Raw genomic sequence first — 27,134 nt, forward strand, 5'->3', positions numbered from 1 at the left:
TAACACATAAACAAAGGGCTGTGACTATGTTCCAAAATATTTTTATTTATAGAAACAGGCCATGGACCTGATTTGACTCATGGGCTATTGTTTGCCAACCTCTGCTCCAGACGGATGCAGTCCAGCACCAGGGCTTGAAAAACAGACACTGGCTAAAACTCATCCACTGCTCATCCTTTTGATTGGGTACCCTTGTGCACAACCTACACAGTCCTACATGGTAGCCCTGCCTCTGAATCCCCAAGATGCTGGGGACCTAAGGGGACAAACTTCTTGCACCTGGAATGGACCACCCTAGTGTCTTAGCATCCCTGAACCCCCACCAACTCTCCCCTGCTCCAACAGCCTCCAGATCACAGGGTCACACCAATCAGGATGCCAATGCTGACAGACCCAAAGCCCCTTCCTCATTCCACTGAGTGGCCCCAAGCCAGTGAACTGCACTGAACATGGCTTTTAAAACCAGACTTCTACGACTTGAAGATATAAAAACAAGGTCTGCAAAGACAGGAAATCCAGCAGAGCCAAATCACAGGGATTCTCACATGAGCAAAGCAGCCTTTCTCCTGAGACCTCTTCTTTGGCAAAACACCAGTTAACTAGTGAATAATTGGTTAAAGTGAAAGATTAAGACAGTTGGCAGAAACAAGTTATTTCTGGACATTTTCCACCTTTCCCCCCCAACCAGTCTTCCAGTTACAATTAAAATGTGGTGGTGGCTTCATGCAAACCATGGACAGTCCACAACCTGGCAATACAAGTGGACTCTGCAGAAAACCCATTTCCTATAGCACCGAAGAACAGCCACGCATCAGTTCCCAGGAACCGGTCTGACTTTAAGTGGAATATTCTGTCGTATTACTCACCCTTCATTTGACCTTCATAAATATCAAAACCTTACTACCCTGTATCCTGATATTTAATTCTTTCCTGTCATCTAATGAAGCCACATTTGGTTAGAAGGTCACTTGTCATTTACAATACTGAGAGAGACATATTTCAGGGAAGCTCCTAATTCACAGCAAGTCATGAAATTGTGGACAAGATTACAACATGTACTGGCCTAAAGAAAAATGGAGGCCCTCGGACTTAACCAGGCCTCTCTGGGATCACACTAAAAGAATGAAAAAAAACTGAGGGAGGCTGGCATTCCTGCATGAGCTACAGAGTCTGGCTGATGTCACTCTAAATTCAATTATCTAAAAGAAAGTGTGGATTAATGTTAATATATTTTACAAGGTTCTATAATTTATCATCTTTTGTTTTTCTTTATGAATAACAGATTTTCCCTCAGTTAAAAAGCACATTGGGGGTTGGTTGGATGAAAGAGAGACCAAAAGCCATTTGATTTCTTCCCTCAGTGGACAGGAAGGCCATACAAATTCTTCTCCCCAAGATAAGCTTGGCAAAGTTTTGACAGGGAGAAGTGTGAGAAAGTGCCTGGCAGAGACACAGACTGCAGATGTGCCCACACTTCATACTGGGTGAGGGAAACCAGGTGACTGGAACATTCTAGATAGGAATGATGTTTGATGATTACTCCAAACCCTGCCCTGGCCCCAGAAGATGAGGGTACAGACCTATCTGAGAAGCAAGAGGAACTGTACAAACACCACCCAGAATTCAGCCTAGGTAGACACAAGACTGCATGCAAGGGTGAGGATGTGATGTCAAGGATATAGAGATATCCAACCACATCTTGTTTGGGGAAGGCAAAGCCCTTTCACATAGTTCACTCATGACACTGCTATATTCTACCATTATCTCAGAACTCATGTCTGGCAGGGGTCAAAGTTTACCCAAAAACCTCTGATAGCAATGCTTCCTGCCACACCATGCTCCCTCCTTGCCAACAAATACCCAAGGGATGAGATTTCACACTGGCCTCTTGCACACTCCTGAGGCTGCACCATGACGTCATTGATGTAAATCTGGTCAAAGGTAGCTGTGGAGGCCCTAGATGTAAGACTGTGAAGAAGTGCTGTCAGTTCTCTTCTCTGATGCAGATGTGACAACAGAAGAGAGGGAGCTCTGGAAGCGGAGAGGATGCTCCCATTCAGGCCAGGGAGGCATGCATGGGAAGGAGAAAGGGCTGTCGAAGGAAGGGCAGAAGGGGGACATCAGAGAGACCGAGTGCCAGACTGGTGAGCTTTTCCCACAGTGATCAGGATAGATTGTATTTTCCAAGGATGATTTTATAATAGGATCTACCACCCACATACCTTTCTGCAATGTGATCTTGGCACTCCCCCACCCCCTTGAATCTGAAAGGGCCTTGACAGCTTTGATGAATAGTATATGGTGAACATGGCACCACACCAGTTCAGCTTCCTGCCCTGGGCACACTGGCTCCTGGGATGCTAACCCTGGAAACTCAGTCACCCTGCTGTGAGAAGCCCAAACTGCTTGGTTCGAGAGGCCAAATGTAAGTGCTCCATTTGGGTGGACACCTCCACTGAACTCACAGCTGATGGCCACATCAACTTCTAGTCACAGAATCAAGCCTTGTTATATTCTAGCCCAGCTGAACCTTCTGATAATGACAGGCCCAAATACCATCTGACTGCAGGCACAGGAGAGATCCCAATGGGGAACCATCCAGCTGAGCCTGGTAAACCACAGAACTTTGAGAGATAATAACAAACTGTTGTTTAAAGCCCCTAAGTTTCAGAGTGGTTTGTTGCATATCAATAGATAACCAAAATATATGGTATGGTATGGTATCATATCATATGAACACTGGCCAATCAGAATTGATGCTGACTGGCACTGGGCTGAAGCAGAGTCCTTGGAGACCTCATGCTATGTCAAATGTGTATTCTTTAATTTCTGGGAGAGAGTCCAAGGTGGCAGAAGGGCTCTCAGGGAGATTGGGACATTAAGCATTTCAGTATTCTAACACCAGTCATGGACAAACTCATGAGCACCAGCTGGGCATCATCTCTAGCATCCATCATGCTAGAATTCATACCTAAATCCATGCTGGGCTATATCACATGTGGGAAGGCAACCTATACCCAGATCAAGACACATAAGTAGGTGCCACTCCTAGGACCCAATACTTCCACCATTTTAGAAACTTTTTTGATCCGTAATTGCACTTGGTCTTTACAATGGTCTTGAGAGGAAGATGTTACTGGCCTCCACTTGATAGATGAGGAAATATGAGGTCTAGAGAAGTTAAGTAGGTATAGAGGCAATAATGGGAAGTATACTGGTTGGGATTCTTGATTTCTAATTCTGGTTCCGACACCACCTCAGTCTGGGACCTTGAGCCAATGCTGTGAATTCTTAGAGCCTCCCCATCTCTCAAATGAGAGAAATGTAAATAACCCTAAGGACCCATCTAGCATCACCATTCTCTGACTTTGTAGCTTGCCTGGTTACCAGGAAGGGGACAGCAGATTCACGACATGGTCTCAAGACTCCTGACTCCTTTTCCAGTGCTCACATGACTGCTCCTACAGCTGCCTTCCTAAGACATCTCAGCATCATTATACAATGGGGAAGCCAAACCCTATCCCCAGCTCCTAGATAGGAGAATGTCTTCAGATCCACACCCAGATCTGTTTGTGCCTCTGGCCCTGGGCCTTCTGCCCTGATATGCAAGAACAAAATCCCCACTTTCATGCTTTGTAGGGGAGTACATATGGGGATAAGGAGAGAGGAGGATGGGGAGAGAGATGAGGTGGAGGGCTGATTCTGAATCTCAGCCAGATCTGCCCAGTCTAGCTCTGAGTAAATCCTGCAGCCACCACACAGGAAGCTGCTTATCAGGGCAGACACTGTCTCCTTCAGGGGTCCAGGGCCCCTGTCCTGACCTAGTCCTAAGGCAGCATCAGGAGGTGATGAATCTCTCTTGAGATTGTGTGGTTTCCAGGAAAGCATTCCAGAATCTGAAATGGGCTTCAAAGGAATGCATATCTGCTCACTCCCACCCTGGCTGGGAACCAGCCCAGGGCACCTTATTCTTATTAGGCTGGAGATGTCTTGGACACTAAGCTTGAAAAATGCACCAAGGATTCCGACACAGATGGGGAATGGTGCAGCTATGCAGAAAACCCCATTGTTGGCAGCCCTAGACTTTCTCTGAAAGATTTTTTTTTTGGGCAGTAATTTAATTCCTCTCCATTTCACTTTTTCTAGCTTTGAAATAAAAATGGAAAAAAAAATGTTTTTGGTCTTATAACCTTCCTATACCTGTGAGGATGAGATTGAGTGGAAGCTGAAGCATCCATTACCTGATCAAATGTGCAATATAACAAATACTAGAATCAAATGTGAAGGAGAATCTCCATGAAGAGAACAAAGAAGAGCATCCAGAATAGGCCGTCAGAGAAAAGGAGGGCTGAAATGAGAACTAGGTTGAAGAATCCATAAAGATCAGGCTGGAATGAGCAAATGTGATTGAATAGGTATGTGGCCCAACACCCCCTGTTCCTCCCTATCCGGGGTGCATATGTGTGGTGAGCGTGGTGAGCATGGTGAGATGGAGCAGGCATGTGGGTCATTATAGTAACTGTGAAGGGACAGGTTATTTTTTATTTATATTATTTATTTGCCCTCATCTGAACCTGGGTGTGAGGCTTCCAGTGGGTGTCCCACCCTGTGATGTTTGGCTTTTAGGTATCAACTTGACTAGATCACAGTACCAAGGTATGTAGTCAAACACCAATCTAGGTATTCCTGTGGAGGTAATTTTTAGATGACATTAACATTTAAATCATTGGACTTGGAGTAAAGCAAATTATTCTCCATAATGTGGGTGGGCCTCATTCAATCCATGGAAGGCCTTAAGAAAATTTGATGTTCCCCAAGAAAGAAGGAATTCTGCTTCCCGTCTGCCTTTGGACTCAAGATTGAAACGTCAACTCTTCCCTGCATTTTCAGCCTGTTGGCCAAACCTACATATTTTGGACTTGCCAACCTGAATAATCACATGAGCCAATTCCTTAAAATAAATCTATCTCTGTACATCCAAATCTAAATCTATATCAATATAATATAATATATGTAGATATATGTCAGAGGAGAATAAAAAAGAAGTGACTGGAATGATGTCTGGTTGGTGATAAAGTAGGCTCTGAGCAGATGATGAGATCCCTGTGGCAGACTCATTTATAAGCACTTCTGCCTCAGCATACCCAGAAAATGTGGACACTCCACCAACACCTGTTCTCTGCCCTCCTCTCCTCTCCCTCTACACATTTTGCCTGGTTGGTCTAATCTTTTATCTCTTCAACCACATCCCCTTCAGGGACAATCCCCAAGCCTCTAACACCAGCCCTGACCTTCCAGCAGAGCTCCAGAACCATGTACCCAATTGCTACTAGACAACCCATCTGGAAGTACCACTGGCACCTCCCACTTAACATGTACATCATCCATCCTGCCCAAAAACTTTATAGCTCTTCTGGTGAATGGCATTATCATCTATGCAGTTTCCCAAGTTATTACCTTAAGAGTCAAGGATGACACCTCTATCCACCCCAACTTCCACATCCAATACTCACTAAATCCTGCAGGATTCTCTCAGTGATAAAGTCACTGACCTAATTCAGTACTTGTCTCTGGCTTGAACTACTCAAATAGACTCCAGCTGATTTCACTAGTCACATCTACAGTCTATCAACAGGTTGCCCCAAGTTACCCCCCTTGGGTTTAGACTCTTTCTAAAAGCAGTATTTCCTGATTTCTCAAAGGTGATGGGAATATACTCGTGTGAACATGTCTGGCTCAAGGGTGGATACATCCAAGTAGTAAGGCATTTTGAGTTAGGCTCCTGCAGGCATCTTGGGGATACATCATTTTTACATTCTGAGGTTTGCTCAGATCCTTTGGTCAATCTTCCCACCCCAGTTTGGAGAGCCTAAGTGGCATCTTCTTTCCCTCAAACCTACCAGAGATTCCTTCTTGGCACAAGAATGAAGGCAAAGAAAGATCCTCCAGATGACCTGGGTGGGCTTCAAGGTGCATTGCAGAATAATGTGTCCTCTGGGGAACTTGGCCTGAGCTATCAGCACCTTGGAGAGCTCCAGCTCTGACCTCTGTTCGGGAGCTAACTGGACCATAGTCCTGGATTCTTCTGAGGTAGGTGGCAGGGAGAAAAAAAGTGTTGATGCTGAGCACCTCCATTAGCCAGATACCCAGTCCAATAATTTCAGGGATACCAAAAATACAAACGGCCCTGAAGTCATCCCAGAATTGGGTTTCAGGTGTTCCACAGCCTCTGCTCAGGTGGCCTACGTGAGGTTGGTGGTTATGACCTTAAATTATGGCTGAGTTAGTTTAACACTGACGACTAGTGCTCCCCAAGTTTTTGTGCCCAGACTGCACAGAATTCAGCAGCTTTTGTGATTTTGCTTCAGGTTAATTGCCAATGAAAAGACAAGCCACCTTTGAATTACCCCCATCTTTCTGGACTATTGCCATTTGTGCTTTGTGGAGACTATGCCTGCCATTCCCACTGTGGACGTTCCAGCATCCTCAATCCCAGCACCACTGGATGAACTGGGAAGCAAGGACATCAGGGATGTGGAGGTCTCACCTGACCTCTGGATCAGTGTCCATTTGGGGGAGGAGGTGTTGCCTCTGATCACATGCTCAGGAAACTCTGAGGAGATTCATACACTGGGTCAGTCTCTGCCCTCCTCTTTTCTCCTACTGGACCAAAACCCTCTAAGCCTGGAAAAGAAAGGAGTGGATCTCCAAGTAAAGATAGTATACATCTGTGGAGTGACAGAAAACGTCTTCACTCCCTGGAGATAGCACAATGGTTCTTCCACTCACCTTTGCTCCCTCAGATCCAGCCCTGTCCTGCCACCACCCTCTCTCCAATCTGCACTCTATGTAATATTCCTGCTGAGTTTCTGAAGCTGAGCTATTGCAGCCTCCAATCTGCTCACAAAGTGTTTGATATCTCCGGTGCCCCATGCAGTTTTTGCAACAGCTCAGACATGTAAATAGGGCTTTTTTGTTATCTCTACTTACAAATGAGTAACCATGTCTCCATGGAGAGCTTAGGCGACTGGTCTAAACACACAGAGTTCCTCACTCCAGTCAGGTACTCTTTATAATTTCTTTAAAACTTCCATTAGACCAGGACCCCCACTGTGGTGCCCAGAAACACTATAGTGTGAGCTTGTAATGCTGCCAGTGGGAAAAAAATAAAAGTAAAAAACTTACTTTTTGAAGATTATATTCATCTGTCCGTGTTTGTCAAAGTCCATCTGTTATTCTCTACCTCCAGAGCACAAGCAAAAACCCAGTTCACTGGAAGCCTGTCAACAGCTTCCTCTGAGGTTTTGGAGATTTCCTGGGGACATTTCCACCCGCTCACACATAAAGGTCAACCAAGGCTCCAAGAGAAAGAGCAATTCTTTTTTAAAAAGACTCCCTGGCAAACATTTTGATCCCTGTTTATTTTGCCAGACTTGCCTTTAACTCTTCAGGTACAACCTCCTCAGAAAGAAGATTTGAATCTGACAAAGGGAGATACATTCAGCTTTACCCTTGGCTCTAAATTGCCTGAGAGACATGGCCATACAGAGATGTTCCTGATTAGTCAAGGAAATTGGTGGGTGGGTGGGGCCTCACCATCCACAGCTGTGATCAGCAGCAGCTGAAATGATGCACATTTTGGTCTCAAAAGATTAATGTTTTCCTTTAAATTTGGTTATAGTACGTCACTCCATGTTGTATCTTTAGCCATACTGGACCAGCCAAAACTCAAGGCCCTATGGGATACCCTATATTGAAAACCAGTAAGTTCACATTCCTCTCACCCTCTTCCATTATAGTTTCCTGCACCTATAAACAAATGCAGCATCATTCAGAATTAGCAGAGATGATTTATAGGGCATGCACACCTTATTCCCTATTAAGGAAAAAAACTCTTCATTTTTGTTTGATGACTCTTAAGGCCCAATTAGAATTTTGTTTTGGATAATGGATGTGTTCTTGGAAGTGTGTGGGTAAATCACTTTCTGTACGTGTGACTCTAACCCTACCTGAAATGTGCTCTTTAAAAAAGCTCAGCTCTGAGCCTTTTAACAAAGAGAGGATCTCTGGTGCAAATAGAAGAATGAACTTGCATCTTTATTAGCTCAGGATGGTCAGATCCAGGGCTACCCTTGTCCCAAGGGGCAGGAAACAACATCACCTCAAAATGCCCAGGACTGGGCTCTTTCTTCACCTGCTTTATCCCGGGGCAAAATAGGTCAGGTGGCCTAGTTCTTTTGTTACTTTCTCTCCTTTCTTCTCTGTGATCCTGTCCTATAATTTCAATTTCTTAGGACCCACATACCATTCCTTCTCCAAAGGAAGAGGCAATGCGGGCCACTTACCCCAACACAACAATCAGACCCTTAGCTCCCTCTTCAGAGGTATCAGGATTCCCACCCTCCATCCCAGCTAGGGAAGAAGAGGCTCTACGGCCTAGGAAGGGGTTTTGAGCCTTCTTGTATGAGCAGAAGGGGAAGACTGCCTGAGGACAGGGGACACTAAAGGAGACCATTAGCCTGTTCTCTCTGCAGGTAAGAATAACCCCAGAAAGGGCTGCCTTAAGACAAGAGGGGACAGTCTTAAAATGCTGCCTGGAATTGGGTACTGAACACCTGCCAGACAGAACCAGGGGTCAGGAGTAGGAGCTGGAAGAAAGCAATTCTATGTTGAGCATCCAACATACTCCAGAGCAAGGCTTTTTCTGGCCTTCTTCGGCGAAGAGCGGGAAATTCTGGGTCCCTGTGGGACATCTACGTCTTTGTCAAGGCTCACTGGAGAGGTGCCATCTGTGAGCTGGGAATTCATAGAGGTCATTACTGCCCCACGCGAGAGGCACAATGTGAGATCGACCCAGCCAGGAAAAGCAGGAGTTGGGAAGGAAGCTGCACAGCTCTTGATATTCAACCCGAACACTTGGAAAATGACCCATCATCTTTGCCTTAAACTTTTCCATACGCACAACATTATTAGAATTTCTCCTTAACTACACAAATCATCCTCAGGATCCGGGACAGCTGGACGAAAAAATGTTTTGCTCCCCACCCTTTCCCTTGAGTTCCTATAATGAAGGTGCTTAGTTAACACAAATTACCAGCTTTGCTTTTTACTTTTCTGACAGATGAGCAAACATAAAACCATCATGAGTATAGAGGCCTGGCTGACCAAATCCATTTCAATTATCCATCACCAGGGCAGAATTCTCTTGCTGAGATGGGAAGACACAGATGGAGATTTCCGAGTTGCACTATTAGCTCAGTAAGCAGCCTGTTTCATGCTCATCACAAGAGTATAAGAAAGCCTTAAATATAAATCAAACTATGGAGTTGGGGTATCTTATTAGAAAGCACATAACAAGGAAAACACTGTTTTACTCAGACAAATTAGGAGAGATCAAGAATATAGTTGAAAGAGCCCTGGCATTGTAGGGGCAGGAGACCTAAGTTCTCACCCCAGCCAACCACCTATTCTCTGTATGGCCTTGACATGTCCTTGACACATTCCAAGCCTCAGTTTACTCATCTGTGTTATAAAGAGGTGGACTTAATCAGTAAGTCATATCACACGCTCTGGGCCCTAGAGACCCAAGTTACCTTATGGATTTCAGAAATATTTTATTTCAAAATTTTCTATTTTAAAAATATTTTTTTTAGGGGCACCTGGTTGGCTCAGTCAGTTGAGTCCAACTTTGGGTCAAGTCATGATCTCACGGTTCATGAGTTCGAGCCCCATGTTGGGCTCTGTGCTGACAGCTCAGAACCTGGAGCCTGCTTCAGATTCTGTGCCTCCCTCTCTCTCTGCCCCTCCCCTGCTCACACTCTGTGTGTGTGTCTCTCTCTCTCTTGAAAATAATAAACATTTAAAAAAATTTTTTAAATATTTTTTAAAGTTTGAGATTATAAAATAAATACCTTTGTCAAGTTGATTTATTATTCATTCACTTATTATAAGTGTGAAATTTTACAATAAATATATTTCTCAATGTGATTTACTTAATTTTGTTAATCAATAATAAATACCAATATATTCCTAAAATAATGCTCTGTCTGCTCAGGTAGCTTAAGGTTCCATATAAAATTTCACTTGAGAAAAATGGCTCCAGTCCTTTACAAATTTTTAAAACCACTGAACTAATTATCTCTAATTTTCCTTCCAGCAAGAGGATACTTTATTCAAATCCTTCTCTGGGGACAGGAGAATTGTATGACTTCAGGAAGTTTCTGGCTTAATCAGAACATTCATAAGAAAAACAAACAAACAAACTTGATTCCCGCATCTACAAATTTCCCTGAAGAGTTCCTGTGCTCCTTCTCCACGGTGGAGGAGTCCTGTTGAAGCAGATTTCAAGGCAACCATAGTAAGTAGTGCGAGCCCATGCTCCAGTCTGTAACTGTACAAGACACAGAGAGCACGAGAAACATGGGTTCCCCACCATGGACCTCACAGCCTGGTTGCGGAGACTTACCTGTGAATGGCTGACAATGGCATAGGCAGAACTTGGTCAGGGAGTGAGAAGAAGCCTAACCTTGTCTGACTACTCTGTTCCAAATGCTGTAGCAGGCATGACACACAAACCATTTTATTTATTCCATTTATTGCTAATGCATTGTTATTGCAATGCTTGTTCTTTCCAACAGATAAGGAAATCAAGATGGCTGGTTACCCAGGCAGTGAGTAGCAGAAGCAGGTATCAGATTGTCACCACCCTTCACCCCCAAACAGCTTCCAGTCGGTGGTGGGCAGCATCATAAGCCCTCAGTGTGGGGAGGGGAATCCATGCAGATCATGGCAGTTAGGGAAGGCTGCAAGGAAGAGCTACCATGTGAGTTGGATCTTGCAAGATGAGGGGAAATTCTCCAGGAGGCAAAGAGAGGAAAAGTTTCCCAAGTTTCTCAGGTGGCAGAGAGCATCTTGTGTAACAGGGATGAGAAGTGTGGGTGAAAACACAGGGATAAAGCAGGTAGGGTGGTGACCTAGGAGCAGAGCAGAGCTCCCCAGGGCTAGAGACTCAGCCTGGAACTCCAAGCTTCATGCCACCCTGTGCCGCCAGCTTCATCTTCCTCCACCCTGGCACAGGGACCCTAGCAGCCAGCAATTCAGGCTATCCTCTGTGCTTTTGTGTCCCCTCCTCCATCCACCTGGCAAACTCCTTTCTAGCCCACTCCTGGGAAAGTCTTTCCTATCTTTCCAGACCTTGCCAAAGACCATCTGCTAGATGCACCCATTCCTGATCCCCCTCAACCAGATGCAATGTCTCTTACTTCTGAATACCCACAGTTCTTTTATTGGTTCAAAGCTGTGCCTCAGTGGATGAACACACAGTGAATGTTTCTCGGCAAGAAACATTCTCTGGGAGAGATACTGAAATGGCGGCTGGGGTATCAGCCTCAGTAATATCTCTACATCAACTTCACATTTCAACAACCAAAAACCTCCAGCCCCTGCTCCTTGTAGCTCTAGACTCCCGAGTCCCTCCCCCCTGGAACTGTGGAGCCAGGCGTGGCCCTTGTAGCCTGCTCCAACTCTTCTGTCTGCATTTACAGGACATTTCCTGGGCCCATGACATAGAAATGGCTCTGTGGCACCATGGTGGCCCCAAGCACCTAGGAGGCGCCGACAAGTGTTTGCTGAACCCGACGGAACTCTAGTCCCAGCTTTTCCCGGGATATTCCACTCCTGTGCATTATGCATCTTTTCAAGCAACTCAGGAACCTCTGACGATAACCGTATTAGTAACTTGCAGGAAACTGTCATCTTCAGATTAAACGTAAAGTTAATTTTTCTCAATGTTTCTCCTAGCAAAAAAGGTTTTTATTGTCACCACTGTTTCCAGACAATTGCCCAACAGTTTCAGTCTGCCTTTCAGACCGAAGGCCCGGCTCAGACCACACAGCACAGCTGTCCTCACCTGAGCCTCTGCTCCTGTATTCCCTCAGCTCTCCGGCTCCACCACCCAGCCTCCAGGCATCTACCCTCCTGGGAAACCTGCAGACCAAAGAGCTGTTTGAGTCCTCTCCATCCTAATAAATTCCATCTTGCTGGCCAACTTCTTGTATGAGCTCTGTCCCTAAATGGGGGTCTGAGGGTAGAGTGAGTACTTTCCCTTTCTCTAAGATCCCCATGGCCTGGCAGAGAACTGGGCTCTCGGAAGTGCTCAACAGAGACTCATCCTACAAGCTCTATTTCCTGTGCAGACGTGGAGCTGGAGCCCAGACCTCTCTTGGCCTGGCCCTGAGGGAAGCATTCAGAACAACCCTCCAAAACAAAGCCTGGCCTTGGAGGCCAGCTCGGCATGCACAGAACATCAAATGGCTGGACATGAAAGGGCTGAGGAGGATGCTTGCTGGAGAGGCACTTAGCCCGGAAAACCTGAAACCATCTACTTGACTGAGGGCCGCTAACCACAGCTTCAATGAATGATTAATGATTATGGCCAGAGCTTATTGCAAACAGGCATGTGACAGCAGAGCCACTACCCACCCGCAGGACCTGCCCGTGTGATTGATGAGCCACCGAGGGGTGCAGAGGGGCTGCAGGGGGAATGGGCTGGCTCAGCCTGCAGCTGCCAGGGAGCACCCATCCTTGGGGGGAGCTGGACGGACACCAGTGTTTCTGTTCTGGGTGGCGGGCTTATCTCATGCCATACAAGCCAACCTGCACTGACCATCCACCTAGGTGATAAGGAGAGGACACAAGGGGCCTGGGCTAAACTCTGATGAGGACAGAGGTGCCAAAATGGATGATATGTGGCCCCCGGCCTTGCAGTGTCTCTATCCAGAGTTGTGCATCAAGAAATAAAACTCTAGTTCCAGAACCACGAGAGAGTGCAAGGTGCTTCAAGAGACAACTGAGGGCTCTGTGTGGACAGAGCAGGCTGTGTGACCCAAGACACCTCCTCCAGTCCTCCCACCACTGCTGCCAGCCAGAGACCACTTCCCTGAACCTGAAGTCACTTTTCAACAAGATTCGTAAATGAGAGAAGAGGTAGCTGAAGTTCCTACTCTCATGCTTTCTCTGTCCTTCACCAGAGAGGTAAGTTAGCCTTGGGTCCCCACCCTCTCTACCCCTCTCAACCTGCACCCTCTAGAATGGCCAAACCAGGGTTTCTATGTCCCCTTCCAGAGCCTCCTCAGTCAGAAGGCAGGTCCTGACTCAGACACATAGAATCGGTACAGACCCGCGGATTCCTTGAGCACAGACTGTGGGATCTGGCAAAGGCACAGCCCCTGCCTTCAGGAGTTTGTAGCCTCATTAGCGAGGTGAGCTTGCCTGCGTGAAACACAGACAGAACAAAGCATAGTCCCCAAACATGCTGCCAAGAGAGAGTGAGGAAAGGGAGAGTGACGTTGAGTTGAGAGGCCATTGAGGGTGGCCAAGGAATCTGAGAAGGGCCTGTGAGGCCCCCTGGGCTGCAGGCCTCTTCCCCAGCAGAGCCACTGTCCAGTCTGGACCATCTCAGTGCCCAAGCCTACCACTTCTGACCAGGGTCTCCAAAAGCACCTCTGAGCAGACCTGGGGCAGTGGCAGCAAGTAAGCTCAGCAGGGACCTGTGAGCTGGCTCTGAGATGACCCAGAGAGCCGGCTGGAAGCCCAGGACGACCCTTGTGGGGGCCTGGCCGCTCTGCAGACTCTGGCTCCGTTTCATCTTAATACACTCCTGCGTGTACCTGACATTGGATACTCGTCCTAGAGCATACAAATCTAATAAATTCTTGGCTCCTGCAAGTTTCTTTAAAAAATATAAAAGAGGATCATATATAAAGAAGTTGATTAATATACACCCTGGTAAAACAGCCTGGAACATCTGTGTATTAAGTTCATTTATTAAATTACACCAATCTGTATTTTAATGAGTGAAAGATACAGTACTTATTCTGTCATCCATCAAAATAAACTCAGGAAATACTTAACATTATAATCATTTTTCTTGTTTGAACACGAGTTATGAAATATGAATCCCGCACTAAGAATGCTGGACTTGCCATCATGATCAAATATGTTTTCACAGGTGCAGCAAATATTCAGTTTTCATTTCTCTCTCCAACTGTTGAAAATATAAACCATGCTTTCTAGTTCGTAGCTGGGTAACATTGCCTTCCCTCCACATGGCAGCCATTATTGCAGACTTACTACCCCACCGTCTTTCTTTCCCCATACTCCTCCTAAAGTTGCTTAGTAATGAAAACATAGGCTTCTGTGGGGGCCCCTCGACATAAGCTCTTTTGGCTTAGGCTGGGCACTGTGTCCCCTTTTCCTCCATCCTTGTGGCATTTATATCCTGTTGATTAGGGACTGAGTTGCAAAACCATTTGAAGGAAACAGTACTTGTTTGAAACACAAAAGGCAGTGGGATCTTGGCTTCACTAGACCACCCCCCCAGCCATGGGGCACACATGCCCACTCCTTCCCACTCAGTGACAGTTCTATTCAGACGAGGAACAGCTTTAACATGGACTGGAGCCTCAGGAGAGAGTCCAGGCTTTATCTGCATTCAGCTCTCCCAGAATCAGAAATCCCAGGACCCATGGAGCAAGACCATTAACAAAGCAGCCAAGGTTGCTTGAGCCAAGGAAGGTGCTGGCCAGTGGCCAGTGGGAGCTCATCGAGACCCAGGAGCCTGGAGAAAGACTCCAACTGGGTAAGCTCCTAGGTAAAACCACAAGAGGAGGCTGAGGAAGCCCAACTATAAGCTGGCCAGGCTTGTGTCTGCTTAACTCACCCAGTGGCTCCCCATTGCCAGAAGCAAGGTCCCTGCCTATCTCTTTCATTTCATTCCTGGCCACCCCCACCCCAGTCCCCCAACAAACATACAAAACAAAGATGTAATGGGGATGGAAAGACAAAAGGTCAAGGGGTGGGGGTGAGAAAGAGGGTTGTGGGACATGGGACAGGTTGAGAGTTGGACCAGTTTAAGGAAAGTCTCGTGCTGGGCTAATGGATTTTATGCTATAGACAATAAGGAGCTTTTCTTTCTTCTTTTTTTCTTTTTTCTTTTCAATTCTCACTTTAATTCTTGGCATATTAAAAAAAAAAAAAAAGCCCAAGTCCTGAGCTGTGGACATTAAAAATGTGAAACAATGAATGCAACCATTCAGAGTAGTATAACCCAAAAACAACCTCTGTAATACAAGATTTCCTTCTCATGCTTTTCAAATGTTTACATCTAAACACTCACCATTCTAAACAACTAAACTATATATAAACTTCCTTTTGTGGTGAGGAACATTTATATGTTTATCCGTTGTAAAGCTAAAAGGGCTCCCAACCAATTCTGCTCCCTGGATAACACAATGCTAATAAATAATGAGCTTTTGAAGGGATTTGAAAATTCAATAGATATGTCCAGATTTGTGTTTTAGAAATAAAGTTTACTTGGGATTTAGTGTAAAGAAGAGGTGTTTGGGAGACAGCCCTGAGCAGGCAGAGGTTAGTAGGGCACAGAGTAATAGAGGCAGGTGTGTTGAGCTGGTGTGAAGGCCACAGCAGGACACCCTCTCCCCCATGCAACCCAGGGATGGCCACAGTAGGTGTTCAGTAGAACTTCCTCAGGAATGTCACTGATTACCTGGGTTCTCAGTACACACAGGTGCAGACCCCTGCTCTTCTGTGCCCAAGGAACCCCCAGTATCCTCAGCCTCACCTTCTCTCAGGCCCTGAATCTGTTTGGCCCATGACCTGGAGACCTGCTGATTCTTGCAGGGGCTAGCCTAGGGAGGTACCAGCCTAAACCCTTCCCCCTCACCTACCCCATACTCACCACCACAAAAGCCCTGAAACCTGAAACAGCATCCTCCTGGATAAGGTTTCAAAACTCCATTGAAAGATTACAGAAAGTTACAGACAGGCAGTTCAGGGAAAGGAAACCATAACAGCTCACTCTCAGGGTGCTTTTCAGAGCAGATATGGCATGGGCACTGACCAAAAGAACAGACTGTCTGAATCACGGGGGCAGGGGCAGGGAGGTCCCCTGGGGTGCTAGACACCCCTGTGGATACTGGATTATGGGGAGATCCAGGGGGTCCCAGTGGAGGGGATGAGTTGGTTGGGCCAGGTGTTGAGGAGCATTTGGGGGTTCAAGCATTGGCTATTTTAACATCTGGTTCTAACTGGCTGAATCAGCTTTACTAATGGGCACATAAAGACATTTTCAAACTCACCAGTAATCAAGGAAATGCAAATCAAAAGAGCAATGAGATACCACTTTCTCAATTCACATTGCAGGGAGATGTATGCCCAGATTCCCATTCAAGAAAGGACTTGCTTCTTACCTTCAAGGTTCAGGTTTGGCCTCAGCAGTCATGGGCACAGTGGGAAAGAAAGGCCTGACCACTTCAGCCCAGCACATGACGCTGATGGGCAACATTCACTTCACAACTTCTTGCAGGGTCGGCCATGACTTGCCCAGGCTTCCCCAGGCCCACATCACAGCTCAGCCTCTCCCTCTACTCAATCTTCCTCCTTCCTCCTTCCCTTATAGGTGTTGATCCCTAATAAATACCTTCTTACTCACCAAACTCCATCATGGTGCCTGTTGCTGGAAAATCCAGCCTGCAAAACAAGGAAAGTCAATTCACACACTGTGCTAGTGATAGAATACGTTGACAGAGCCACCTTAAAGAGAAATCTGACAATACTTAGTGTGCATGCTCCCTCAACCTCAGCCCTCCTGTGCCTGCATGTCTACTCCAGAGAGGCTCACTGACCCATCCACATGGACAGGGGGCCAAGGGTGGCCAGTGCAAGACAGGTTAAGGGCAAGGGAGCTGTCACCAGGGAAATGGGTGTATAACTGTAGCAAACACCCAATGTTGGGATCCCATGCAACTGAATGTATTTGTATATAGCAACACGTGGAGTTCTCACACACAGCATTGGGTGAAAAACAGAAGCAGAACCTAAGACAAGGATCTGAGGGTAACTAGTTTGTGTGGATGGTGATCACAGGAAGAACTCGTAGGTGACAAGGGAGGTGGGATGTGGAGAGGAAAGGGAGGGGAGGGAAGGGAAGAGTTGGTTCATGAGCAGGGCTCTTGTGTGGGCAGCTGGGCCTCCCTCCCACTGAGGATCTCAGGGGAAGAGCCTCGAGCAAGCCCAGGGTTGTAAGAAAGCTGGGTTTTATAACCTTCCTTGATTGATGACTGCTCCCAGGGGTGATGACCACCCGGCACTTGCAACCTGCCCCACTCCTACAACAGAGAAAGTTCCCCTGAAGTCCCAGGAGAATAAACACTCAGTGACAAAAGGATATGGGGGACACTAGAAGCAAATGCTCCAGGAAAAAAACTGAGATTTATAGCACAACACCTTCTGCGAAGTAAAAGCACATCATGCAGTTTAAACGGCTATCCATACGTCTAAATGAAATTGTGGAAGATGGTTTGGAAGTCCATACATGAAATGCATGGAGTGCTGTTCTCATTACCTACTGTTCAGCCCATTGGTGAAGGAGGGATCCCCTGTACTAAATAGTATCAGTCCTGCACACACAACACCTGACACGGGACAGACAAGATGGACAGCAGTTTATTAATCATGTGTACTCACAGCCAGGGGGAAGACACTGCACATGACACAGGGCCATCCGGGGCTGCACTCGGGAGCACAGGGAACCCACAGAGGCTGTAGATAACACACATTTACTAACTGAAGGGTGGGGTGCCCCTGGTCTCCAAGGGAGAATGTGATTGGCTTGTTTGAATAATTCCACAGGCTGGCTGGGAGGTGAAACCATTAGATGGAGAACCGAATGGGGAGCAGCTGGTCCAGCTGGGAGGGGGACTAGCCAGGAGGAGAGAGTTTCCCGCTGGGTGGGGACATGTCTGATAAGAGCAAGGTGGGGGTCTGTGAGGCTCAGAGAAGTCAAGGCAGCACACAGCATTTCAGGCCTTGCAATACAAGCAGGTTCCTGCAGAGGGAGAGAATGGGACAGAGATGGAGGGAAAAAATAAAACGAAAGGACTTTATGCTAGTGTGACATGAACTGGGGGCATATGTATACTTCAATTCTGTAAACTTGAGGCCCTCAGAAATAAATAATATTATTAAAAACAACAACAAGGAGCAAGAAAGAATGGGGTTTGGACTGGGGGAAGGGATGGGCTAGGCTCTCAAATACAACAAGGCTACAGGCCAGGGGCCTGTGTTCTCAGCAGAACAGAAAATGCTATTTGTTACAAACTGTCCTGGGAATGATTGCCCACTGAGATAACAAGAATAGAGGCAAATAAAACTTCAAACGGAGTTTAATGGCTAAGCTTAGCCAGTTGGGTGGTAAGGCCGGCTGCTCTGTGTGTGAGCAGCGTGGAGTGAGTGGGCAGGTGGACTGAGGGGCTGCAACACGGCTCAAACTTGTTTTCTCTGTCACTCAGACACTTTCCCCAGGAGAAATGTTAGTGTTACCTTCTGGGGTCCACAGGGAGCACTGAGAAGACCTGGACACCTAATAAAATATAAGGAGGCAGGTTGTGATCACGAAGCTTCTAGACGCCAGGGCTTTTCAGAAACTTTGACAGGGACAGGCTGACATCAGCCACTGCAGATACCTCGGCCGGTCGGTAGCACTGACAAGGGGATAACGAAAGGAGTGTGGATCATCACAGCACCATCTGAGATCCAGCAGGAAGCCAAGTTCAGTCTGCTGCACCCACAGATCTAGAGTCCCCAGATCAGATAGAAAAACCAACTTTTCTATCAAGGGAGCCCCGCCAACAAGAAATAAGTGGTCAATCAGGCTGAAGTGAAGGATTTTCATGGAGCCCATACCCAAACATGTGGGACGGTTTCCTCCCTCTTGCTAGCTGTGAGCAATGAGACAGACTTATGGTGAAGTGATTGTTTTTTAAGGACTTTAAGATGGTTCCCAGTGACATACTACCTCCACCCACAAAACAGACTCCATTATTCATTCATTCACTTGACATGTATATATAGCATACTCATTTGCCTATCTTATAATAGGGAAATGAAACAATATCACTCATGGTTCTTAGTGTAGAAGGCGGCGGGGGGAGCAGAGAGATCATAATAAAACAATGACCACACATACATGCACACATACAGTTGTCACCAAGCCCAAAATCAGCAGAGAAATTTGATTCTGTGGGAGTCTGAAGGTGGGCCTCAGGGTCAGGAGCTCAGGGAGATGGAAGGAGAAGGAATACATTCTAGCACAGTCCCATTCTAGAATATGTAGCATCCCATAAAAGAGCTGTTCTGGATTGAGAGACACTCACATTCATATTCAGCCAGTAGGCACTCATTTATCACTGGCTCCAGATTGAGTCCATACCTGCAATGGTGATACGACTCTGTGAGCACACCAATCTTTCAGAGGATGCATAAACAGTCCTAACTCGGATGATCTGGTGCAAAGTTCAAAGTTACCCAGTGAAGGTGCTCTTAACTCCACCCAGGGGGGATTCAACTATACCCCAGAACCCCAAGACATTTCTCCCCCTAAGAGGCCCAGCCATACAGAAACACTGAATCTTGGAAAGGGCTCCAGGATAGAAAAGAGCCAGTTATCACCCAATTTCCCTGTGCTCCATATCTGTAGCAGCTGTAGGCCTGGTTCACAGCCTCAGGGATAAACTGCTAGCCAACTGCTCTTGGGCCATGGGCCCTGAGAGTCAGGGGGTATGTGTAGCATGTCCTATCTCTTCCATTGAGGTGCCTCAGCCAAGCCACCACCACTTGAACTTCACTCTGCCCAGCCCAGCTCAAAGGGCATTATGAGGTTCCGATGAGGAAATAGGAAAACAAATTCTTTGTTAAATGCAAAGTTCACACACACCTGAATGGTTAGAAGCAGCCATACAAAGGCAGAAACCCTAAGGACACAATAGGTGGGAAAATGGCTAAGGAAACATAGGCATTCTTCTCTACCTAATGCCACCTCTACTCTGTCCCTGTTTCTATTCCAACACCCAGGCAGATGACTGCTTCTAGCCAGGAGATAGTCCTGCTCAAGGTAATATGAAATAGTACTTCCCCTCTGCTGACCTGGGGCACAGGAGAAATGGAGAGGCAGGAAGACAAGAATGGCCTCCTATGGGAGCCAAAGACTCATCTTAGTGAAGATTTCCAAATTTAATCTCTGACAAAAGGAAATGGTCAGGACTAGATGTGCACCTTGTTTGTGTAGATTGTTCCCTATCTTAATGGAGCAGAAGAGAAGCTTCAAACACTGAAGATGGAGGAGGAGAGGGGAGAGGAAGCTAAAAATACTAAAAAGCAGTCTGAATAGATGAACCTCCTGCTAACTTGTCTCCTTTTCTTTATTATGGAACAAGGTTTATCCCCTATCCAGCCTTGAGTTAGACGGTCAAAAAATAAAAATACTTGAATCTCTCAATCTTAGGAGGAGACTTAAACAAGTGGAGGTGATGGGGCGCAGAGTACATTTGTGTGGAGAAAAGACTGGCAGAGTATATGTCAAACCCTAGCAGTGTTCCATTCAGGGAGGCAAACTTTCTATATGACTGTGTGAAGCTTTCTAAAATACCTAAATTTGGCATTTTGTGGCACTTTTTCTCAGAATAACAGTAGATTCTTCACATAAATGGAAACATAAAGTGCTATTTAAGTGTGGTCAAAATTGAAAGAAATTGAAGATGATACAAACAAAGAGAAAAGATATTCCATGCTCATGGGCTGGGAGAATAAATATAATTAAAATATTTATAGTACCCAAAGCAATCTACAGATTTAATGGAATCCGTATCAAAATACAAAAAGCATTTTTCACAGGGATAGAACGATCCTAATATTTGTATGGAACCATGAAAGACCCAAAGCAATCTTGAAAAAAAGGAACAAAATTGGAAGTATCCCAATCTTAGATTTTAAGATAAACTACAAAGCTGTAGTAATCAAAACAGTATGGTACTGGCACATAAACAGACACATAGATCAATGGAACAGAACAGAGAGCCCCCAAAATAAACCCACAATTACATGGCCAATTAATCTTTGACTTTGGAGGCAAAATATGCAATGGGAAAAGATAGTCTCCTCAACAGATGATGTTGAGAAAACTAGAAAGTCACATGCAAAAAAACTGGACCACTCTCTTACACCATACACAAAAATAAACTCAAAATGGATTGAAGACCTAAATGTGAGACCTGAAACCATAAAAATCCTAGAAAATAACACAGGCAATAATTTCTCTGACATCAGCCATAGCAACACCTTTCTAGATATGTTTCCTGAGGCAAGGGAAACAAAAGCAAAAATAAACTATTGGGACTACACCAAAATAAAAAAAACTTCTACACAGTAAAGGAAACAATCAACAAAACTAAAAGGCAACCTATTGAATGAGAGAAGATATTTGCAAATGACATATCCAATAAGGTGTTAGTATCCAAAATATATAAGGAACTTACACAACTCAACATCCCCAAACAAATTAATTCAATTAGAAATGGGCAGAAGACATGAACAGACATTTCTCCAAAGAAGACATACAGATGACCAACAGACACATGTAAAGATGCTCAACATCGCTAATCAGGAAAATACAAATCAAAACCACAAGAAACAAAAATTGTTGGTGAGGATGTGAAGAAGGAATCCTCATGCACTATGGTTAGGAATGCAAACTGGTGCAGCCACTGTGGAAAACAGTGTGGAGCTTCCTCAAAAAATTAAAAGTAGAACTACCATATGATCCAGTAATTCCATTACTGTGTATTTACCCAAAGAATATTAAATCACTCATTTGAAAAGATATACACACCCCCATGTTTACTGCAGCATTATTTATAACAGCCAAGATATGAACACAGCCCAAGTGTCTATTGATAGATGAATGGATAAACATGATGTGGTGGGGCACCTAGGTGTCTCCGTAGGTTGAGCATCCAACTTTTTTTTAATTTATTTACAGGATTCTCTTTATTTTATTTATTTATTTGCTTTAATATAATTTATTATCAAGTTAGCTAACATACAGTGTATACGGTGTGCTCTTGGCTCCAGGAGTAGATTCCCATGATTCATCACTTACATACAACACCCAGTGCTCATCCCAACAAGTGCCCTCCTCAATGCCCATCACCCATTTTCCCCTCTCCTCTGCACCCCCTTCAACTCTCAGTTTGTTCTCTGTATTTGAGTATCTCTTATGGTTTGCCTCCCTCTCTGTTTAAAATTATTTTTTCCCCTTTCCTTCCCCCATGGTCTTCTGTTAAGTTTCTCAAATTTCACATGAGTGGAAACATATATCTGTCTTTCTCTGACTCATTTATTTCACTTAGCATAATACCCTCCATTTCCATCACATTGTTGCAAATGGCAAGATTTCATTCTTTCTCATTGCCAAGTAGTATTCCATTGTATATACAAACCACATCTTCTTTATCCGCTCAACAGTTGATGGACATTTGGGTTCTTTCCATAATCTGGCTATTGTTGAAAGCATTGCTATAAACATTGGGGTATCTGGGCCCCTATGAACCAGCACTCCTGTATCCCTTGGGTAAATTCCTACCAGTGCTATTGCTGGGTCATAGGGTAGATCTATTTTTAATTTTTTTAAGAACCTCCACACTGTTTTCAAGAGTGGCTGCACCATTTTGTATTCCCACCAACAGTGCAAGAGGGTTCCCATTTCTCCACATCCTCTCCAGCATCTATAGTCTCCTGATTTGTTCATTTTAGCCACTCTTACCAGTGTGAGGTGGTATCTCAATGTAGTTTTGATTTGTATTTCCCTGATGATAAGTGATGTTGAGCATCTTTTCATGTGTCTGGTGGCCATCTGGACATCTTTGGAAAAGTGTCTATTCATGTCTTTTGCCCATTTCTTCACTGGATTATTTGTTTTTTGGGTGTTGAGTTTGGTAAGTTCTTTATAGATTTTGGATACTAACTCTTTATCCAATATGTCATTTGCAAATATCTTCTCCCATTCCATCAGTCACCTGTTAATTTTGTTGATTGTTTCCTTTGCTGTGCTGAGAGCTCTTTATCTTGAGGGGTCCCAATAGTTCATTTTTGCCTTTACTTCCCTTGCCTTTGGAGACATATTGAGTAAGAAGTTGCTGAGGTTAAGGTCAAAGAGGTTGTTGCCTGTTTTCTCCTCTAGGGTTTTGATGGTTTCCTGTCTCACATTTAGGTCTTTCATCCATTTTGAGTTCATTTTTGTATATGGTGTAAGAAAGTGGTTCAGTTTCATTCTTCTGCATGTTTCTGTCCAGTTCTCCCAGCACAATTTGCTGAAGAGACTGTCTTTTGTCCATTGGATACTCTTTCCTGCTTTGTCAAAGATTAGTTGGCCATACATTTGTGGGTCCAATTCTGGGGTCTTTATTCTATTCCATTGGTCTATGTGACTGTTTTTGTGCCAATACCATACTATCTTGATGATTACAGCTTTGTAGTAGAGGCTAAAGTCTGGGATTGTGATGCCTCTCACTTTGGTTTTCTTTTTCAACATTACTTTGGCTATTCAAGCTCTTTTGTGATTCCATACAAATTTTAGGATTGTTTGTTCTAGCTCTAGGAAGAATGCCAGTGTAATTTTGATTGGGATTGCATTGAATGTGTAGTTTGCTTTGGGTAGTATTGACATTTTAACAATATTTATTCTTCTAATCCATGAGAATAGAATGTTTTTCTATTTATTTATGTCTTCTTCAATTTCTTTCATAAGTTTTCTATAGTTTTCAGCATACAGATCTTTTACATCTTTGGTTAGGTTTATTCCTACATATTTTATGGTTCTTGGTAAATGGGATTGATTGTAAATGGGATCAATTTCTTGATTTCTCTTTCTGTTGCTTCATCATTGGTGTATAGAAATTAAACCGATTTCTGTACATTAATTTTGTATCCTGCAACTTTGCTAATTCATGTATCAGTTCTAGCAGCTTTTAGACATAGTCTTTCGGGTTTTCTATGTAGAGTATCGTGTCATCTGTGAGGAGTGAAAGTTTGACTTCTTCTTTGCCAATTTGTAGAGCATCTGACTTTTTACTTCAGGTCAGGTCATGATCCTAGAGTTGTGGGATTGAGCCCCGTGTCGGGCTCTGTACTGAGCATGGAGCCTACTTGAGATTCTCTCTTCTCTCTCTCTGTCTCTCTCTCTCTTCCTCTGCCCCTCTTCCCCACTCGAGCTTGCTCACTCTCAAGGGAATATTAGCCATAAAAAATGAAATCTTGTCATTTGCAATAACATGAATGTATCTAGAGAGTATAATTCTAAGCAAAATAAGTTAGAGAAAGACAAATACCATATGATTTCACTCATGTGGAATTAGGAAACCAAATGAACAAAGAAAAAAAGAGACAAACCAAAAAACAGACTCTTTTTTTAAATGTTCATCTATTTTTGAGAGAGAGACAGTATAAGTGGGGGAGGGGCCGAGAGAAGGGGAGACACAGAATCTGAAGCAGGTGCCAGCCTCTGAGCTGTCAGCACAGAGCCCGATGTGGGGCTGGAACTCACAAGGTGTGAGATCATGACTTGCACTGAAGCCAGATGCTTAACTGACTGAGCCACCCAGGTGACTCTTAAGTATACTCTTAACTATAGAGGACAGAGGGTTACCAGAGGGGAGGTGGGTGGAGGATGGGTCAACTAGGTGATGGGGATTCAAAGTACACTTAACATGATAAGCACTGAGTAATGTATAGAACTGTGGAATCACTATATTGTACACCTGAAACTAATATAACACTGTATGTTAACTATGCTGGAATTAAAATGAAAAAAACTAAAGTGTGATGAAAGCCATTTGCTTTGGTCACTACAAACAGGCATGGAGGTGTGCATGGGGTATCTCTGAGAAGACAGTAGCCATGTGCAGGAGCTGGCACTGGGCACACTCAGAAGCCTTCCGAGCCAAGCAAAAGAAATAGAAAGGCAATCAATCACCAAAGAGGCAGATAACCGGAATGAGAAGTACAAGAGGGACTCATAATGGCAGGTCCCGAATACTGAATGATATCAATTAATGTGACACTATTGTTTTAAACTAGAAAGCCCTGTTCACCTGAGAAATATTGCTGTTATCATCACTAGTGGGGATGGGGAAGGAGCCCTCTCAAGGTCCAAGCATACAAAAGGGACAGAAACTCCATCAGGTTTATAAAAGAACTGAACTGCTGCCCCAAATCAGGGAAATGGGAAATGGCAGCAACTGTCATAAATACCAAAGAGCTAGAAGAACCTTACAGATCATTCTAATCCGGTCTCCTCATTTCCCAGGGAGGAATCAGGGACTCAGAGAAGCTTGGGCAAGTGCTGTGGTCACACGGCAAGCCCTGCTAGAGCCAGGACCAGGATCTCGGTGGCACAAAGCTCACTGGCTCACACCTGTCATGGCTGGGGTGTGCCAGCCCCGCCAGCCATGCAGCCCTGCTGTGCTGTAAGCACACCTCCTTCAAAAGTCAGAGAGGCGGACCTGGATCCCAGGTAGCAAAAGCCCTTCTCACCAGATTCTGAAGACAGGGCTGGACTCTCAGGAGACAGAGCAGGGACAGAACTCCTTGCTTGAGGCTCAAACATGAGCTGGCATCTTCCTCTGGCCACAGGGTGAGGGTGTGTGTGAAGACAAGTGAGTGGACACTCCCGGATGCTTTTGTCATGCTAGCATCACATTCACTAGCACCTGGGCTCGGCCATGTAGCCCCTCACCCCAACCGCCCCTAGGCAGCCCCACAGCTCTAGTGGGTTTCCTCCCCAGAACGTGGGTGTGGGAAAGAATTATGGAACCATGGGTAGAGGTGTGGGTGGAGTGAGGCAGAAAGGAAAGGTGGGGGAAAGTCTGGTTTATACAGATCCTACAGCAGGTTTGGATCCTTGCTCACCACTCAGGTGTGAAATTCACCTGTTCTTCTATGACTTCATGTTTGAATCCCACTGCACAGGGGCAGCAAAAGCTTGGTCTCAAGCTCCTATTTTCTCCAGGACTGTGTATTCCAGGAAGCTCACTGAGGGCTAGGGGATGGGGTGGAAGGTCACGCAGAGGCCATGCAGGCATCCTCCCTGCTGGTCATCAGGTTTCAGTCCACACAAGTGCTCAGCAGAACCCCTCATTCCAGGCAGAAATCCTTTAGATGTCACTATTCCATCAGCTTTCTTGTGCTGCCCATGAAGGCACAGGACTCATTTTATGCCCTGTTGGAGCAGGAGAGTCTTCCCAGATGGAATTGCCAACAGCTAGAGCACAGAACTCTCTATCAACCTTCCTTCACCCAGGAGGGCCCTTCCTAAAGAGGACAGGAGTGGTCATCTCTGCTCTTATTGAGGATGTCCATCTCATCTAATCTTCATACAGAGGCCTTGCTTCTCCCTTAACAGTATCAGCTTCTCAGGAGACCTAGGTGGCTGAGTCCGTTAAATGTCTGGCTCTTGATTTCAGCTCAGGTCATGATCTCACAGCTTGTGAGTTTGAGCCTCTCATCAGCTCTATGCTGACAGAAAGGATCCTGCTTGGAATTCTCGCTCTCTCCCTCTCTCTCTGCCCCTTTCCAACTCATGCTCTCTCTCTCTCTCTCTTTCAAAATAAATAAATAAACTTAAAAAAAAAAGAGTATCAGCTTCTCGGGGTGCCCGGGTGGCTCAGTCGGTTAAGTGTCCAACTCTTGATTTCAGCTTAGATCATGACGTCAGTTCGTGTTGGGCTCTGCACTGACAGTGTGGAACGTGCTTGGGATTCTCTCTCCCTCTCTGCCCCTCCCCCACTTGCACACACTCTGTCTCTCTCTCTAAATATATAAATAAACTTAAAAAAAGAGCATCGACTTCTGGAAACATGTGAAGACAAGCCTTCCCCTTCTCTGTTTCCTGCTTTTCCCATGCCTTTCCTGAAGCACTGAGCACAGCACAGCCTAGTTGTTTAAATTGGCTGAGTGGGGAGGGAAGGGCCAAATAGATAACTACAGAGAGAAAAAAAAAAACCACATAAGTCATAATGTTGCCATGTTATACATCCCATTCATACGTATAGGATATGGATATGCAAGAAAATCCTTCATGTTTGCTGATTTTGTGCGTGGGAGTATCACCGAAGAAGCTGAAAAGAAGTGGGAGAGATCAGGCACTTGGGGTAGATGGCATTAGACGTGAAATTCCTCTATTTCTGGTCTCTCCTCAGCAGTAGCGAAGCCCCAGCGTCATCTGG

The 27,134-nt window shown here is 45.2% G+C and overlaps 1 protein-coding gene across 5 annotated transcripts in view; it reads right to left on the reverse strand.

Moving 5' to 3' along the window:
• Positions 1-27,134, reverse strand: part of LOC122216577 — a 126,285-nt gene that overhangs the window by 47,415 nt on the left and 51,736 nt on the right. The window contains exons 1-3 of one of the 5 annotated variants that reach the window (XM_042933588.1): positions 18,543-18,814; positions 18,400-18,439; positions 16,511-16,548 (exon numbers count right to left, since the gene is read on the reverse strand). In XM_042933588.1, the coding sequence (XP_042789522.1) occupies positions 16,511-16,548; positions 18,400-18,439; positions 18,543-18,760 (296 nt within the window). In that variant the 5' untranslated portion in view covers positions 18,761-18,814. Of the gene's footprint in view, positions 1-16,510; positions 16,549-17,456; positions 17,906-18,399; positions 18,440-18,542; positions 18,815-19,232; positions 19,347-27,134 lie in introns of those variants that run through there. The other 4 variants (XR_006200976.1, XM_042933586.1, XM_042933589.1 and 1 more) reach the window with 4 other exon arrangements.

This window comes from Panthera leo, chromosome A3, assembly GCF_018350215.1.
Source record: "Panthera leo isolate Ple1 chromosome A3, P.leo_Ple1_pat1.1, whole genome shotgun sequence".
NCBI lineage: Eukaryota > Metazoa > Chordata > Mammalia > Carnivora > Felidae > Panthera > Panthera leo.